The 14884-nt window shown below is 43.9% G+C and overlaps 1 protein-coding gene across 1 annotated transcript in view; it reads right to left on the bottom strand.

Moving 5' to 3' along the window:
* Positions 1-14552, bottom strand: part of LOC121567475 (protein phosphatase Slingshot homolog 2-like) — a 41578-nt gene extending 27026 nt beyond the window's left edge. The window contains exons 1-2 of the mRNA XM_041877541.2: positions 14316-14552; positions 8825-8868 (exon numbers count right to left, since the gene is read on the bottom strand). Of these exons, the coding sequence (XP_041733475.2) occupies positions 8825-8868; positions 14316-14378 (107 nt within the window). The 5' untranslated portion in view covers positions 14379-14552. The remainder of the gene's footprint in view (positions 1-8824; positions 8869-14315) is intronic.
* Between the last annotated feature and the right edge of the window lie 332 nt (positions 14553-14884).

Raw genomic sequence — 14884 nt, 5'->3', positions numbered from 1 at the left:
AGTACTGGAATCCTTATGAGGTGTATGTAATAAACAGTTAATTTGGGCTTCTTGTTACATAACCAACGAGGGGGTCAGGCTGTTACAATAAGGGGGTTGGATGAGAAGGAGTTGGGGGGAGGAATTGGCAAAAGAGGGAGCCAAATGACAAAATAGCCCAAGATCTGAACACTCTCACAGAGGACATTGAATGGGCAGGGCGGGGGGAAATTACCTCACCATCGCCATAGTATTACCTAATAGATAATTGACCACACATGTCCTGCAGCATTGGAGTGCAGAGTTGCATGGTGAAGTCAGTGCAAAGCATAATGGGCATTAAATGTTCTGTTATGGGGTTGTGCTGGCCAAATGCACATAATGTCACGTTGGCTCCTTCTCGGCATGAAGCCAAAACAAGTTTGCAGTGGTGGACCCAGTATGTTTGCAAACTAGAACCAACTGCACTGGTATGAAGAACTCTGACTCCTACCAGTGCAGTTGACTCCCGAGTGGCGCAGTGGCCACTAGAGATCCTGGTTCGAGTCCAGGCTCTGTCACAGCCGGCCGCGACCGGGAGACCCATGGGCGGCGCACAATTGGTCCAGCGTCGTTCAAGGTAGGGGAGGGTTTGGCCGGCAGGGATGTGGGTTAGTTTCCCACTGGGGGCCAGTATGGAAAAAAAAAATGAAAAGAAATTGTGTGTGTGTGTGTGTGTGTATATGTGTATGTGTATATATATATATATACACATACATACACACACACACACACACACACACACACACACACACACACACACGTATGCATTCACTAACTGTAAGTTGCTCTGGATAAGAGCGTCTGCTAAATGACTAAATTAGCTAAATTCAATAGACTAAGTCAAATTAAATCAATGTACAGAAAATACCCTACATTGCAAGGGTTAGGTGTACATAACACTGTCATAACAGTAACATAAGAGAACAGAGCATAATTCACAGCCATGAGAGCTAAATAGCCATTTAAGAAGTTATTACAACAGACTTGATGCAAGCCAACTAGCTAACCAAAATAATGATGTTTGCCATGACTGGGTAAAGTTAGTCTTGTTACAACAAATCAGCTCTGTCAAGTAATGCTATGTAATATCATTATCATGATGACGTTACGAATTTATGAAGGTCATATGATGGAGCGTTCAGGTGAAATGCTACTGACGAGAACAATATTTGACGTTAGGCCAAGCCAAGGGGAAGTGATACTCAAACCCAGACAAACACACGCCCTTGTTTGTCAATTCAATGTGTACTATATCCAGGTCCTAATAGCCTATAGCAGGGTTCACCAACCAATTTGGCACAGAGGTGTTTTTATTTGGCCCCTCAAGTTTACTGAGCAACAAAATTATGAAAATTAAAATCATAATTTTTATAATTTTGTTGCTCGGTAAACTTGAGGGGCCAAATAAAAACACCTGTATGTATGTATGTAAACACACAGTTTAAGTCGGACGTTTACATACACCTTAGCCAACAACATTTAAACTCAGTTTTTCACAATTCCTGACATTTAATCCTAGTATAAATTCCCTGTTTTAGGTCAATTAGGATCACCACCTTATTTTAAGAATGTGAAATGTCAGAATAATAGTAGAGAGAATGATTTATTTCAGCTTTTATTTATTTCATCACATTCCCAGTGGGTCAGAAGTTTACATACACTCAATTAGTATTTGGTAGCATTGCCTTTAAATTGTTTAACTTGGGTCAAATGTTTTGGGTAGCCTACCACAAGCTTCCCACAATATGTTGGGTGAATTTTGGCCCATTCCTCCTGACAGAGCTAGTGTAACGGAGTCAGGTTTGTAGGCCTCCTTGCTCACACACGCTTTTTCAGTTCTGCCCACAAATGTTCTATAGGATTAAGGTCAGGGCTTTGTGATTGCTTGTAGTGTCATACCCAAGAAGACTCAAGGCTATAAATCGCTGCCAAAGGTGCTTCAAGAAAGGACTGAGTAAAGGGTCTGAATACTTACGTTAATGTGATATCAGTTATTTTGTTAATACATTTGCCAAAAAAATTACAAACTTGTTTTTGCTTGTCATTATGTGGTAGTGTGTGTAGATTGATGAGGGGAAAAAAACAATTTAATCAATTTTAGAATAAGGCTGTAACGTAACAAAATGTGGAAAAAGTCCAGGGGTCTGAATACTTTCCGAATGCACTTGCGAAAGTATTCACCCCCCTTGGCATTTTTCCTATTTTGTTGCCTTACAACCTGGAATTCAAATTGATGTTTTAGGGGTTTGTATCATTTGATTTACACAACATGCCTACCACTTTCAAGATGCAAAATATTTTTTTATTGTCAAACAAACAAGAAATGACAAAAAAAACAGAACTTGAGCGTGCATAACTACTCACCCCCCCAAAGTCAATACTTTGTAGAGCCACCTTTTGCAGCAATTACAGCTGCAAGTCTCTTGGGGTATGTCTCTATAAGCTTGGCACATCTAGCCACTGGGATTTTTGCCCATTATTCAAGGCAAAAGTTCTCCAGCTCCTTCAAGTTGGATGGGTTCTACTGGTGTACAGCAATCTTTAAGTCATACCACAGATTCTCAATTGGATTGAGGTCTGGGCTTTGACTATGCCATTCCCACACTTTTAAATGTTTCCCCTTAAACCATTCAAGTGTTGTTTTAGCAGTATGCTTAGGGTCATTGTCCTGCTGGAAGGTGAACCTCCGTCCCAGTCTCAAATCTCTGGAAGACTGAAACAGGTTTCCCTCAAGAATTTCCCTGTATTTAGCGCCATCCATCATTCCTTCAATTCTGACCAGTTTCCCAGTCCCTGCCAATGAAAAACATCCCCACAGCATGATGCTGCCACCACCATGCTTCACTGTGGGGATGGTGTTCTTGGGGTGATGAGAGGTGTTGGGTTTGCACCAGACATAACGTTTTCCTTGATGGGCAAAAAGCTCAATTTTAGTCTCATCTGACCAGAGTACCTTCTTCCATTTGTTTGGGGAGTCTTCCACATGCCTTTTGGCGAACACCAAACGGGTTTGCTTATTTTTTTTCTTTAAGCAATGGCTTTTTTCTGGCCACTCTTCCATAAAGCCCAGCTCTGTGGAGTGTACGGCTTAAAGTGGTCCTATGGACAGATACTCCAAACTTCGCTATTGAGCTTTGCAGCCCCTTCAGGGTTATCTTTGGTCTCTTTGTTGACACTTAAATATAGTCCACCTATGTGCAATCTAACTAAATATGTGACTTCTGAAGGTAATTGGTTGCACCAGATCTTATTTAGGGGCTTCATAGCAAAGGGGGTGAATACATATGCACACACCACTTTTCCGTTATTTATTGTTTTGAATTTTTTGAAACAAGTTATTTTTTTCATTCACTATTTTGTGTATGTCCATTACATGAAATCCAAATAAAAATCCAATTAAATTACAGATTGTAAATGCAACAAAATAGGAAAAACGCCAAGGTGGATGAATACTTTTGCAAGGCACTGTATATACAAGCTTGGCACACCTGTATTTGGGGAAATTCTCCCATTCTTCTCTGCAGATCCTCTCAAGCTCTGTCAGGTTGGATGGGGAGCGTCACTGCACAGCTAATTTCATGTCTCTCCAGAGATGTTAGATCGGGGGGGTCCTGGGTGGCAGGAAGCTTGGCCCCAGTGATGTACTGGGCCATACGCACTACCCTCTGTAGCGCCTTACAGTCTGATGCCGAGCAGTTGCCATACCAGGCGGTGATGTAACCAGTCAGGATGCTCTCGATGGTGCAGCTGTATAACTTTTTGAGGATCTGGAGACCCATGCCAAATCTTTTCAGTCTCCTGAGGGGGACAAGGTGTTGTCGTGCCCTCATCACGACTGTCTTGGTGTGTTTGGACCATGATAGTTTGTTGGTGATGTGGATACCAAGGAACTTGAAACTCTCGACCCGGTCCACTACAGCCCCGTCGATGAGAATGGGGGCATGTTCGGCCCTCCTTTTCCTGTAGTCCACGATCAGCTCCTTTGTCTTGCTCACATTGAGGGAGAGGTTGTTGTCCTGGCACCACACTGCCAGGTCTCTGACCTTCTCCCTATGGGCCGTCTCATTGTTGTCGATGATCAGTCCTAACAGTGTTGTGTCGTCAGCAAACTTAATGATGGTGTTGGAGTCGTGCTTGGCCACGCAGTCGTGGGTGAACAGGGAGTACAGGAGGGGACTAAGCACGCACCCCTGTAGGCCCCAATGTTGAGGATCAGCGTGGCAGATCTGTTGTTGCATACCCTTACCACCTGGGGGCGGCACGTCAGGAAGTCCAAGAACCAGTTGCAGAGGGAGGTGTTTAGTCCCAGGGTCCTTAGCTTAGTGATGAGCTTTGTGGGCACTATGGTGTTGAACGCTGAGCTGTAGTCAATGAAAAGCCTTCTCACACGTGTTCCTTTTGTCAAGGTGGGAAAGGGCAGTGTGGAGTGTGATTGAGATTGCGTAATCTGTGGATCTGTTGGAGTGGGTCTAGGGTTTCCAGGATGATGGTGTTGATGTGAGTCATGACCAGCCTTTCAAAGCACTTCATGGCTACCGATGTGAGCGATACGGGGTGGTAGTCATTTAGGCAGGTTACCTTCGCTTTCTTGGGCAGAAGGACTATGGTGGTCTGCTTGAAATGTGTACGTATTACAGACTTGGTCAGGGAGAGGTTGATAATGTCAGTGAAGAAACTTGCCAGTTGGTCCGCGCATTGGTAATCCGTCTGGCACCGCAGCCTTGTGAATGTTGACCTGTTTAAAACGTCTTGCTCACATCGGCTACGGAGAGCGTGATCACACATTTGTCCAGAACAGCTGGTGCTCTCATGCATGCTTCAGTGTTGCTTGCCTCGAAGCGAGCATAAAAGGGCAATTAGCTCATCTGGTAGGCTCGCGTCACTGGGCAGCTCGCGGCTGGGTTTCCCTTTGTAGTCCGTAATAGTTTGCAAGCCCTGCCACATTCGACGAGCGTAAGTAGGATTCAATCTTAGTCTTGTATTGACGCTTTGCCTGTTTGATGGTTCGCCTGAGGGCTTAGCGGGATTTCTTATAAGCTTCAGAATTAGTCTCGCGCTCCTTGAAAGCGGCAGCTCTAGCCTTTAGCTCGGTGTGGATGTTGCCTGTAATTCATGGCTTCTGGTTGGGTTATGTTCACATGGTCACTTTGGGGACGTCGATGCACTTATTGATGAAGCCGGTGACTGAGGTGGTATACTCTTCAATGCCATTGGATGAATCACAGAACATATTCCAGTCTGTACTAGCAAAACAGTCCTGTAGCGTAGCATCCGCGTCATCTGACCACTTCCGTATTGAGCGAGTCACTGGTACTTCCTGCTTTAGTTTTTGCTTGTAAGCAGGAATCAGGAGGATAGAACTAGTGTCAGATTTGCCAAATGGAGGGCAAGGGAGAGCTTTGTATGAGTCTCTGTGTGTGGAGTAAAGGTGTTCTAGAGATTTTTTTTTTTCCTCTGGTTGCACATCTTACATGCTGGTAGAAATTAGGTAAAAGAGATGTAAGTTTGCCTGCATTAAAGTCCCCAGACACTAAGAGCGCCGCTTCTGGATGAGCATTTTCTTGTTTGCTTATGGCCTTTCCAGCTCGTTGAGTGTGGTCTTAGTGCCAGCATCGGTTTGTGGTGGTAAATAGACGGCTACGAATAATATAGATTAAAATTCTGTCTCGATAGTGTGGTCTACAGCTTATCATGAGGTACTCTACCTTAGGCAAGCAATACCTCGAGACTTCTTTAATATTAGACATCGCGCACCAGCTGTTATTGACAAAGACACACACACCCCCACCCCTCGTCTTACCAGACGTAGAGGTTCTGTCCTGCCGATGCACGGAAAACCCAGCCAGCTCTATATTATCAGTCTGGTCTTTCAGCCACGACTCTGTGAAACATAAGATATTACAGTTTAATGTCCCGTTGGTAGGATAATCTCAAACGGAGATCATCCAGTTCATTTTCCAACGATTGCACGTTGGCCAATAGCACGGATGGTAGAGGAAGGTTACCCACTCGCCGACGTATTCTCACAATTCACCCTGATCTCCGCCCCCTGTATTTTCGTATTTTCTTTACGCGAATGACAGGGATTTGGGTCTGGTCTCGTCGAAAGAAAAAATCTTCGTCCAGTTCGAGGTGAGTAAATGCTGTTCTGACATCCAGAAGCTCTTTTCGGTCATAAGAGATGGTAGCAGCAACATTATGTACAAAATAACTTACAAACAATGCGAAAAAACTTACAAAAAAATAGCGCAGTTGGTTAGGAGCCAGTAAAACCGCAGCCATCCCCTCTGGCGCCATTATTCCAGGCTCTGGCTGAGCCACTCAAGGACATTCAGATACTTGTCTCAAAGCCACTCCTGCATTGTCTTGGCTGTATGCTTAGGGTCATTGTCCTGTTGGAAGGTGAACATTTGCCCCAGTCTGAGGTCCTGAGCACTTTGGAGCAGGTTTTCATCAAGGATCTCTCTGTACTTTGCTCTGTTCATCTTTCCCTTGATCCTGACTAGTCTCACAGTCCCTGCCGCTGAAAAACATCACCACAGAATGATGCTACCACCATGCTTCACCGTAGGGATGGTGCCAGGCTTCCTCCAGACGTGACGCTTGGCATTCAGGCCAATGTGCTCAATCCTGGTTTCATCAGACCAGATAATCTTGTTTCTCATCGTCAGAGTCCTTTAGGTGCCTTTTGGAAAACTGTCATGTGCCTTTTACTGAGGAGTGACTGTTTGGTGGAGGCCTGATTGGTGGAGTGCTGCAGAGATGGTTGTCCTTCTGGAAGGTTCTCCCTTCTCCACAGAGGAACTCTGGAACTCTGTCAGTGACCATCGGGTTCTTGGTCACCTCCCTGACCAAGGCCCTTCTCCCCCGATTACTCAGTTTTGCCGGACGGCCAGCTCTTGGAAGAATCTTGGTGGTTCCAAACTTCTTCCATTTAAGAATGATGGAGGCCACTGTGTTCTTGGGGACCTTCAATGCTGCAGACATTTTTTGGTACCCTTCCCCAGATCTGTGCCTCGACACAATCCTGTCTCGGAGCTCTACGGATAATTCTCTGACCTCACGGCTTGGTTTTTGCTCTGACATGCACTGTCAACTGTGGGACCTTATATAGACAGGTGTGTGCCTTTCCAAATCATGTCCAAACGATTGAATTTACCACAGGTGGACTCCAATCTAATCGTAGAAACATCAAGGATGAACAATGGAAGGATGAACAATGGAAACATGATGCACCAGAGCTCAATTTCGAGTCTCATAGCAAAGGTTCTGAATACTTGTGTAAATAAGGTATCCGTTTTTTATTTTTAATACATTTGCAAACATTTCTAAAAACCTGTTTTCACTTCGTCATTATGGGGTATTGTGTGTAGATTGATGATCATGTTTTATTTATTTAATACATTTTAGAATAAGGGGGTAACGTAACAAAATGTGGAAAAAGGGAAGGGGTCTGAATAATTTCCGAATGCACTGTATACATACTTTTTTTTCCCCTTTGGAATTTTTATTGTTGGACAAAAACACCAGGAAAACATGAAGAAATCTGTTCAAGTATTCCCACGCATAATAGGGAGTCACGGGATTGTATACAAATGTAAGCAAGGTTTGAAATGATTATGTTTTAGTCTTGCAGTCAATTTGCAGTCTACAAATTATTTGTAATTATGTTCCGGCCCCCTGACCATCCGCTCCAGAAAAAAATACATAATAATAATAAAAAATCGGCCCGCGGCTGAATCTAGTTGATGATCCCTGGCCTATGGACTATACTATAGCCTATAGGTTAATAGCCTTTAGGCTAACCTAACCTATTATAACCTATAGCCTAACGTATAACTATTAGTATGTCCTGTGTGAATGGACCTTAATCCAACAGACAGTACTGATAAACCCAACTGCTAAGACAAGTGAACCAACAAACAAGAACAACAACAAGAACAGTGACATCCTGTCCTTCTATAAACACACAGTGACGTCAAGCGACAGGTAACACATATCAGATATGCAAATATAGCAGGAGTAAACACTTGGAGTAGTCATACACGAGTACTACAAACCAACCCAAATACGTACATAGGCTAACTATTTTGCATTTCAAATATAGCCTAGTGTTTTGGAGATGCAAAACGGCAACCATTACTCCTTTCCTATCTTTCTCCTGTAATAACCTAACACTAAGTGTCAATACAAATTCTGACACAACGATGCTAGCCAAGAGCGAGTCTACATGTTGATAGAAATGTCATTTTCAAGATATTAGAAAATATATTTTGTGATATACTGTAAATTGAAAGGAGATATGTAGTCACTCTTGTTTTGTGCATGCGTGTGTGCATGTGTATGCTTTTTATACCAGCCCAGGCCTGACTGTCATTATAATGTTCCTGTTCTGTACAAGTGTTTGCTGAGACCCCTCTGACCGTCACTGTGCTGCCTGGGTCTGAGACTAAATGAGAGTCAGTTGACTCTGCAGCAGAGTATGTGAGCGGAGTTGATCCAAGAGACAGTATTGATCTCAACCCAACTGCCAAGACAGCACATTAACTCTGGTCAACAAACTCTCCCTGGTGGACAGTAGCTGGAACTACAGCTGAGCTTTGAGGTCCAATGACAGACATTAGTCTCAGCTGACTCAGGCACTGAACCCAACAATAATTGAGGAGAAATTCAGCTGGGCCTGAAAGGTTGTCAGTGCAATGCCCCAAAATACTTAATAGTTACAATACGTTGAGATTGTTTTACTGCTAACAGTAGGCTTCAGCCAATCATCTTAGTTTGACTGGTAATGGTATAGTCTTACCTCCGGGGCTGGGAGCGACGGTCATCCTCACCACTGTCTACCTCCTGGGGAGAGAGCAGAGAACCAGTCAGAAACCAACATGCGTGTACACACTCTGTAATGTATCCATAAACGGACTATAGTAATGACACATTTACAGACAGACACACCCATCAATATGTGGCCGCACAGACAGACAGACGGCTGCGGTCACATGACTAGACAAGGTTGCTTGTTCACAATAACCGGCCTGAACAAAGAGATAAGCATATGAATCAAGTCAAGTGACTCAAATGACTAACAATGAGCCAAATAGATTCCTACAGCAATATTAGAGGTGTGCTGCAGCCAGACCTTCTGAACAAGAATTACACAGCCAGTCAAAACCAGCTGTTAATATTTAGGCTTGTTAGATTTAAGTGTATAGCTATCTATTCAAGGGAGATTTTGCAACACGTTTTACATCGGGCACCGAGGAAGAGCGAATTAACCTTATTTTAAAGAGGATAATGAATTCCACGGCGGCTAAATGTGCCGCTAAATATCAATTTTCATCCATGTCATGGGGTTGGACATTGTGATATTTCACTAAACCCAGAACAAGGCAGAATAGATAAGGGTTGAAATGGCTGCCGGCCTGTTTTGAAGCGTCCCTCTCCCTCTCCACCCCCACCCACCCACCCAGGCCAGGCCCGGCAGTCTGTTGTCCCTGCTCAGACACAGACAGGCAGGCCATAATCCCAGCCTGTTTTGCTCCAGTAATCCCCAAACTCAGGGAACTTTCTCCCAGGGATCAGGCTGTCAATCCTGGACACAGCAGCCCCCCCCCCCCCTCCCCCACCAACCTCTGACCAGCCGCATGGTCAGAGAGAGAGAGACTGAAGTGGGTTAATAAAGCCCAATGCACGACAGAATGGCTACATTCACCATGTCCTATACAGACACATGATGTACAGTGAGGGAAAACATTTTTTGATCCCCTACTGATTTTGTACATTTGCCCACTGACAAAGAAATGATCAGTCTTAATTTTAATGGTAGGTTTATTTGAACAGTGAGAGACAGAATAACAACAAAAAAATCCAGACAAACGCATGTCAAAAATGTTATAAATTGATTTGCATTTTAATGAGGGAAATAAGTATTTGACCCCCTCTCAATCAGAAAGATTTCTGGCTCCCAGGTGTCTTTTATACAGGTAGCGAGCTGAGATTAGGAGCACACTCTTAAAGGGAGTGCTCCTAATCTCAGCTTGTTACCTGTATAAAATACATCTGTCCACAGAAGCAATCAATCAAGATTCCAAACTCTCCATCATGGCCAAGACCAAAGAGCTCTCCAAGGATGTCAGGGACAAGATTGTAGACCTACACAAGGCTGGAATGGGCTACAAGACCATCGCCAAGCAGCTTGGTGAGAAGGTGACAACAGTTGGTGCGATTATTCGCAAATGGTAGAAACACAAAAGAACTGTCAATCTCCCTCGGCCTGGGGCTCCATGCAAGATCTCACCTCGTGGAGTTGCAATGATCATGAGAACGGTGAGGAATCAGCCCAGAACTACACGGGAGGATCTTGTCAATGATCTCAAGGCAGCTGGGACCATAGTCACCAAGAAAACAATTGGTAACACACTACGCCGTGAAGGACTGAAATCCTGCAGCGCCGGCAAGGTCCCCCTGCTCAAGAAAGCACATATACAGGGCCGTCTGAAGTTCGCCAATGAACATCTGAATAATTCAGAGGAGAACTGAGTGAAAGTGTTGTGGTCAGATGAGACCAAAATCGAGCTCTTTGGCATCAACTCAACTCGCCGTGTTTGGAGGAGGAGGAATGCTGCCTATGACCCCAAGAACACCATCCCCACCGTCAAACATAGAGGTGGAAACATTATGCTTTGGGGGTGTTTTTCTGCTAAGGGGACAGGACAACTTCACCGCATCAAAGGGACGATGGACGGGGCCATGTACCGTCAAATCTTGGGTGAGAACCTCCTTCCCTCAGCCAGGGCATTGAAAATGGGTCGTGGATGGGTATTCCAGCATGACAATGACCCAAAACACACAGCCAAGGCAACAAAGGAGTGGCTCATGAAGAAGCACATTAAGGTCCTGGAGTGGCCTAGCCAGTCTCCAGACCTTAATCCCATAGAAAATCTGTGGAGGGAGCTGAAGGTTCGAGTTGCCAAACGTCAGGCTCGAAACCTTAATGACTTGGAGAAGATCTGCAAAGAGGAGTGGGACAAAATCCCTCCTGAGATGTGTGCAAACCTGGTGGCCAACTACAAGAAACATCTGACTGCCAACAAGGGTTTTGCCACCAAGTACTAAGTCATGTTTTGCAGAGGGGTCAAATACTTATTTCCCTCATTAAAATGCAAATCAATTTATAATATTTTTGACATGCGTTTATCTGGATTTTTTTGTTGCTATTCTGTCTCTCACTGTTCAAATAAACCTACCATTAAAATTATAGACTGATCATGTCTTTGTCAGTGGGCAAACGTACAAAATCAGCAGGGGATCAAATACTTTTTTCCCTCACTGTACATGACACACAGGGATGGGAAAAAGTGGTCCAGAGAACGCATCTTCATAGAGGAGCAGAGCACACACACAAAACCCCAGACAGAGCCCAGGCCTATACTCAAGAATACAAAAATGCTTACATTTAAGCCTAGTCTATGCAAAGAGATCTGCTTGTTGGGCTTGTGCGCATGACCATGATGGCAAACATGCACAAATAAAAAAAGCAGACAGATATCAGTTCATGCTGGACTGTCACACTGAATGTAGCCTACTACAATGGAGGCAAACATGGCTTGGCCTGGACATAAACCCTCACACACCAGATTATGTAAATCAGCTGCTACCACATCCAGGCAAATTCACATCCAGGCTGCTATAGAAAGGTGTTTTAGTGGCGAAGTGGCGGAGAGACCGCAAGCTTCCTCCTCTCCCCGTGATTAAGTCACCATACATGTAATACTATGTACAGGCCCATCTCCATGGTTACCATGCCATCACATGGAGGAAGGATGTACAGGGGATTGCATCGAGCCAATGAGAGGGGAGGATTTAGTGTGCTACTAGGCAGATGCCTCCGTCCAGCAATCCCTCTCTCTGATTCGATGTTCAGAATACAGAGTAGGCTTAATTAATAGGCGAGTCAATATTTGACACTTCAGTCTACGCTGATACTTTCCTAAACAATAGTCAGTGGTAGGGGTGACAGATATATATAGGCCTATATCAAATAGGCTAGGCCTAAAATCTTCCTTGCATGGTGTTAACATCTTTGCAAAAAATGTGTCCAATGGGATATCAGACACATGGAGCTAAAGGATATGATACCACTATGTCCACATACAGCAAAGGCAGTCAACTATAATGCTTTTTCATCACGACCATCCATCGTTCCAAGGACACCAGCCATAATAACCCTGACCTGCATGGTATCTTGCTGTGGTAATGGCCTGCCAGTAGAACAAATCTGAGGAGGCTCTTTCTCAGGAGGAGAAGGCTTCAGGTATCTCACAAGAGCACTCACATGGGTGCCTCTCATATGTCACATGACAGGCAGCTGGTACCCCCAGGACCATAGCTGTGCCAAAATAAAGGAAACACTTGAGTAAATGAGGGATACAAAGTACATTGAAAGCAGGTGCTTCCACACAGGTGTGGTTCCTGAGTTAATTAAGCAATTAAAACATCCCATCATGCTTAGGGTCATGTACAAATATATATTATTTTGGCTACCATGGCTAGAAGAAGAGATCTCAGTGACTTTGAAAGAGGGGTCTCAAAGGAGCATAGGGAAATGGAAAAGGAACGGGGTATACCTAGTCAGTCGCACAACTAAATGCATTCAACTGAAATGTGTGTTCCGCATTTAACCCAACCCCTCTGAATTAAAGAGGTGCGGGGGGCTACATTAAATCGACAGCCATGTCATCGGCGGTCGGGGAGCAGTTGTTGTTGGGGGTTTAAGGGCGTGTGTCTCAGTCACCAGATTTAAACCGAATTGAATACTTATGGGAGATTCTGTGTTTCATCCTTCCAATACAGTTCCAGACACTTGTAGAATCTATGCCAATGGGCATTGTAGCTGTTCTGGTGGCTTGTGGTGGCCCAACGCCCTATTAAGACACTTTAGGTTTCCTTTATTTTGGCAGTTACCTGTAAATAGGCTATCTGCTCCTTTCACCTACATAACCTGATTTCTCTGTCTGACTGCTCTTAACACATTGTCTCTACATTTCTGTGTTGACCTTTGCTTTAGTTGTTTTCATGGCTGATTGAGAGAAACATAGTTCATCCCTCAGGTCCTCTTTCCCATTTATACTGGCATAATGTGATTCAGGCATTGACAACTCACAGAGGGCTGTCACAGCAAAAATTTTAATTTCTCTAGCCACAGACCTGACTGCTTTCAATGGATACGTCCCAAAAGCACCCTATTCCCTATATAGTGCACTACTTTTGACCGAAAGGGAATAAAATGCCATTTGGGACGCATTTAATATCTAGGGCTAGGCTGTCTAGCTACAACCCTTATGTGGAATATTCCGCTAGCATATCAGCCAGCCAGGCAACCCTCGATGTCATATGGAATCTTCCCCAATGCGGATCATAAAATGTAGTTTGACAGCCATGTCATACTAACCCGGTTTTCATGCAAAACAGGAGAATAACTTGAGCCTAGTTGATATGGAACTGTTGTGAGAGTCCATAACATTGTTTTAGCTAGGTCTGTTGTACTACAAATGATCAGTTTTAACTCTATACATTAGTCATTTACAAACATTTATGGCAGTGACTGAGTGCAACATTATGGTCAGTTAGCTATGCGCGGGTAAACACGCCAACAAAGATTGACACTGACTAAGATTGCTAAGCTATTGATGAGCTGGCTTCTTTGAGTTCATTAAGACTATTTATATAATTGACTTTGGGATAAACAGGTCAGATATGTACTGGAATTATTTGCATTGCATAACAGTCACTATACATAGCTAGCTAACTTGCTAAATTACAAGGTTAGAGAAACTTCACTGGCTAGCTGGCAAGCCAGTGGCTGTGGTAGCTAAGAGAAAACGTGTCTGGAAACAGGAAAGTTTAACTTTGTATATGCAAATGTCAAAAGTGTATATTTATACACAACGCAGACAGCTAAAACACATTTCAGTTAAACAATTTCGTAGGAAAGCATGTTCATAAAAAAGCAGGACATAGCCAGCTACTGTAGATAGCTGGGACGCTCTTTTCACCGCACTTAGCTACGAAGTGATTTTCGTCGCAGGTTAGGAGACCATTTCCGCTAACCCTAACCTTATCCTCAGTCTCCTGCTACGAAAAGGTCATCGATATCGAAGTGCCGTGAAAAGTGTTTCCCCTAGCTAACTAGTGCATGGGACAACAACCTGCTTGTTAGCTAACTATGTCCACCCTAAACAATAGAATTGAGCCTTAAATCCCGTGCTATGGACAGACGACCAAGCTCGACAACTCACCGACACGCAGGGGCTGGAGGTAACGCTGGGTGTTGGCGAACGCTGAACGGTGACCAGCGCCATTCAAGGTCCAGGAAACGGATACCTTAGTTAGAGAAAGCAGAGGCGGCGAGATTGTCATAATTTGAGCAGATGCTGTGCCAGGCGCCCGAGGTTATTCGGTCGTTGCTGATTTCCCTCCTATTCATTCAGCAGCGTCTTTTGGCGCATGCGATCCACTGGCCAGCTGTCAAACGACATTGTTTAATGCTGCGTTCATAACAACTCGTACATTCGTAAATACCAGCATAAAACTGGGAAAAATGCACTTGAACGACCCTCCAACTCCTAATTACTAGTGGGAAATAATCTCTGTTCCACTTTATCCCACACGCTGAACTCTAGCGCAAGAAAATTACTTCGATAATAGCATTTTCGGCAGCTAAATTAAATAACAAAACATTATTTATAAAAAACTATTTATTATTGTGCTTTTTTAACACTATAATTTGTTTGGAAGCATGTTAGCTGTACTTTTAGTTTATGGTTGACACCGCTTGTTTGACATTTGTCAATCGAGTTCAAAGCAT

This window comes from Coregonus clupeaformis, chromosome 6 (genome assembly GCF_020615455.1).
Source record: "Coregonus clupeaformis isolate EN_2021a chromosome 6, ASM2061545v1, whole genome shotgun sequence".
NCBI classification, from domain to species: Eukaryota; Metazoa; Chordata; class Actinopteri; order Salmoniformes; family Salmonidae; genus Coregonus; species Coregonus clupeaformis.
This window is presented reverse-complemented; position numbering and strand designations above follow the sequence as displayed.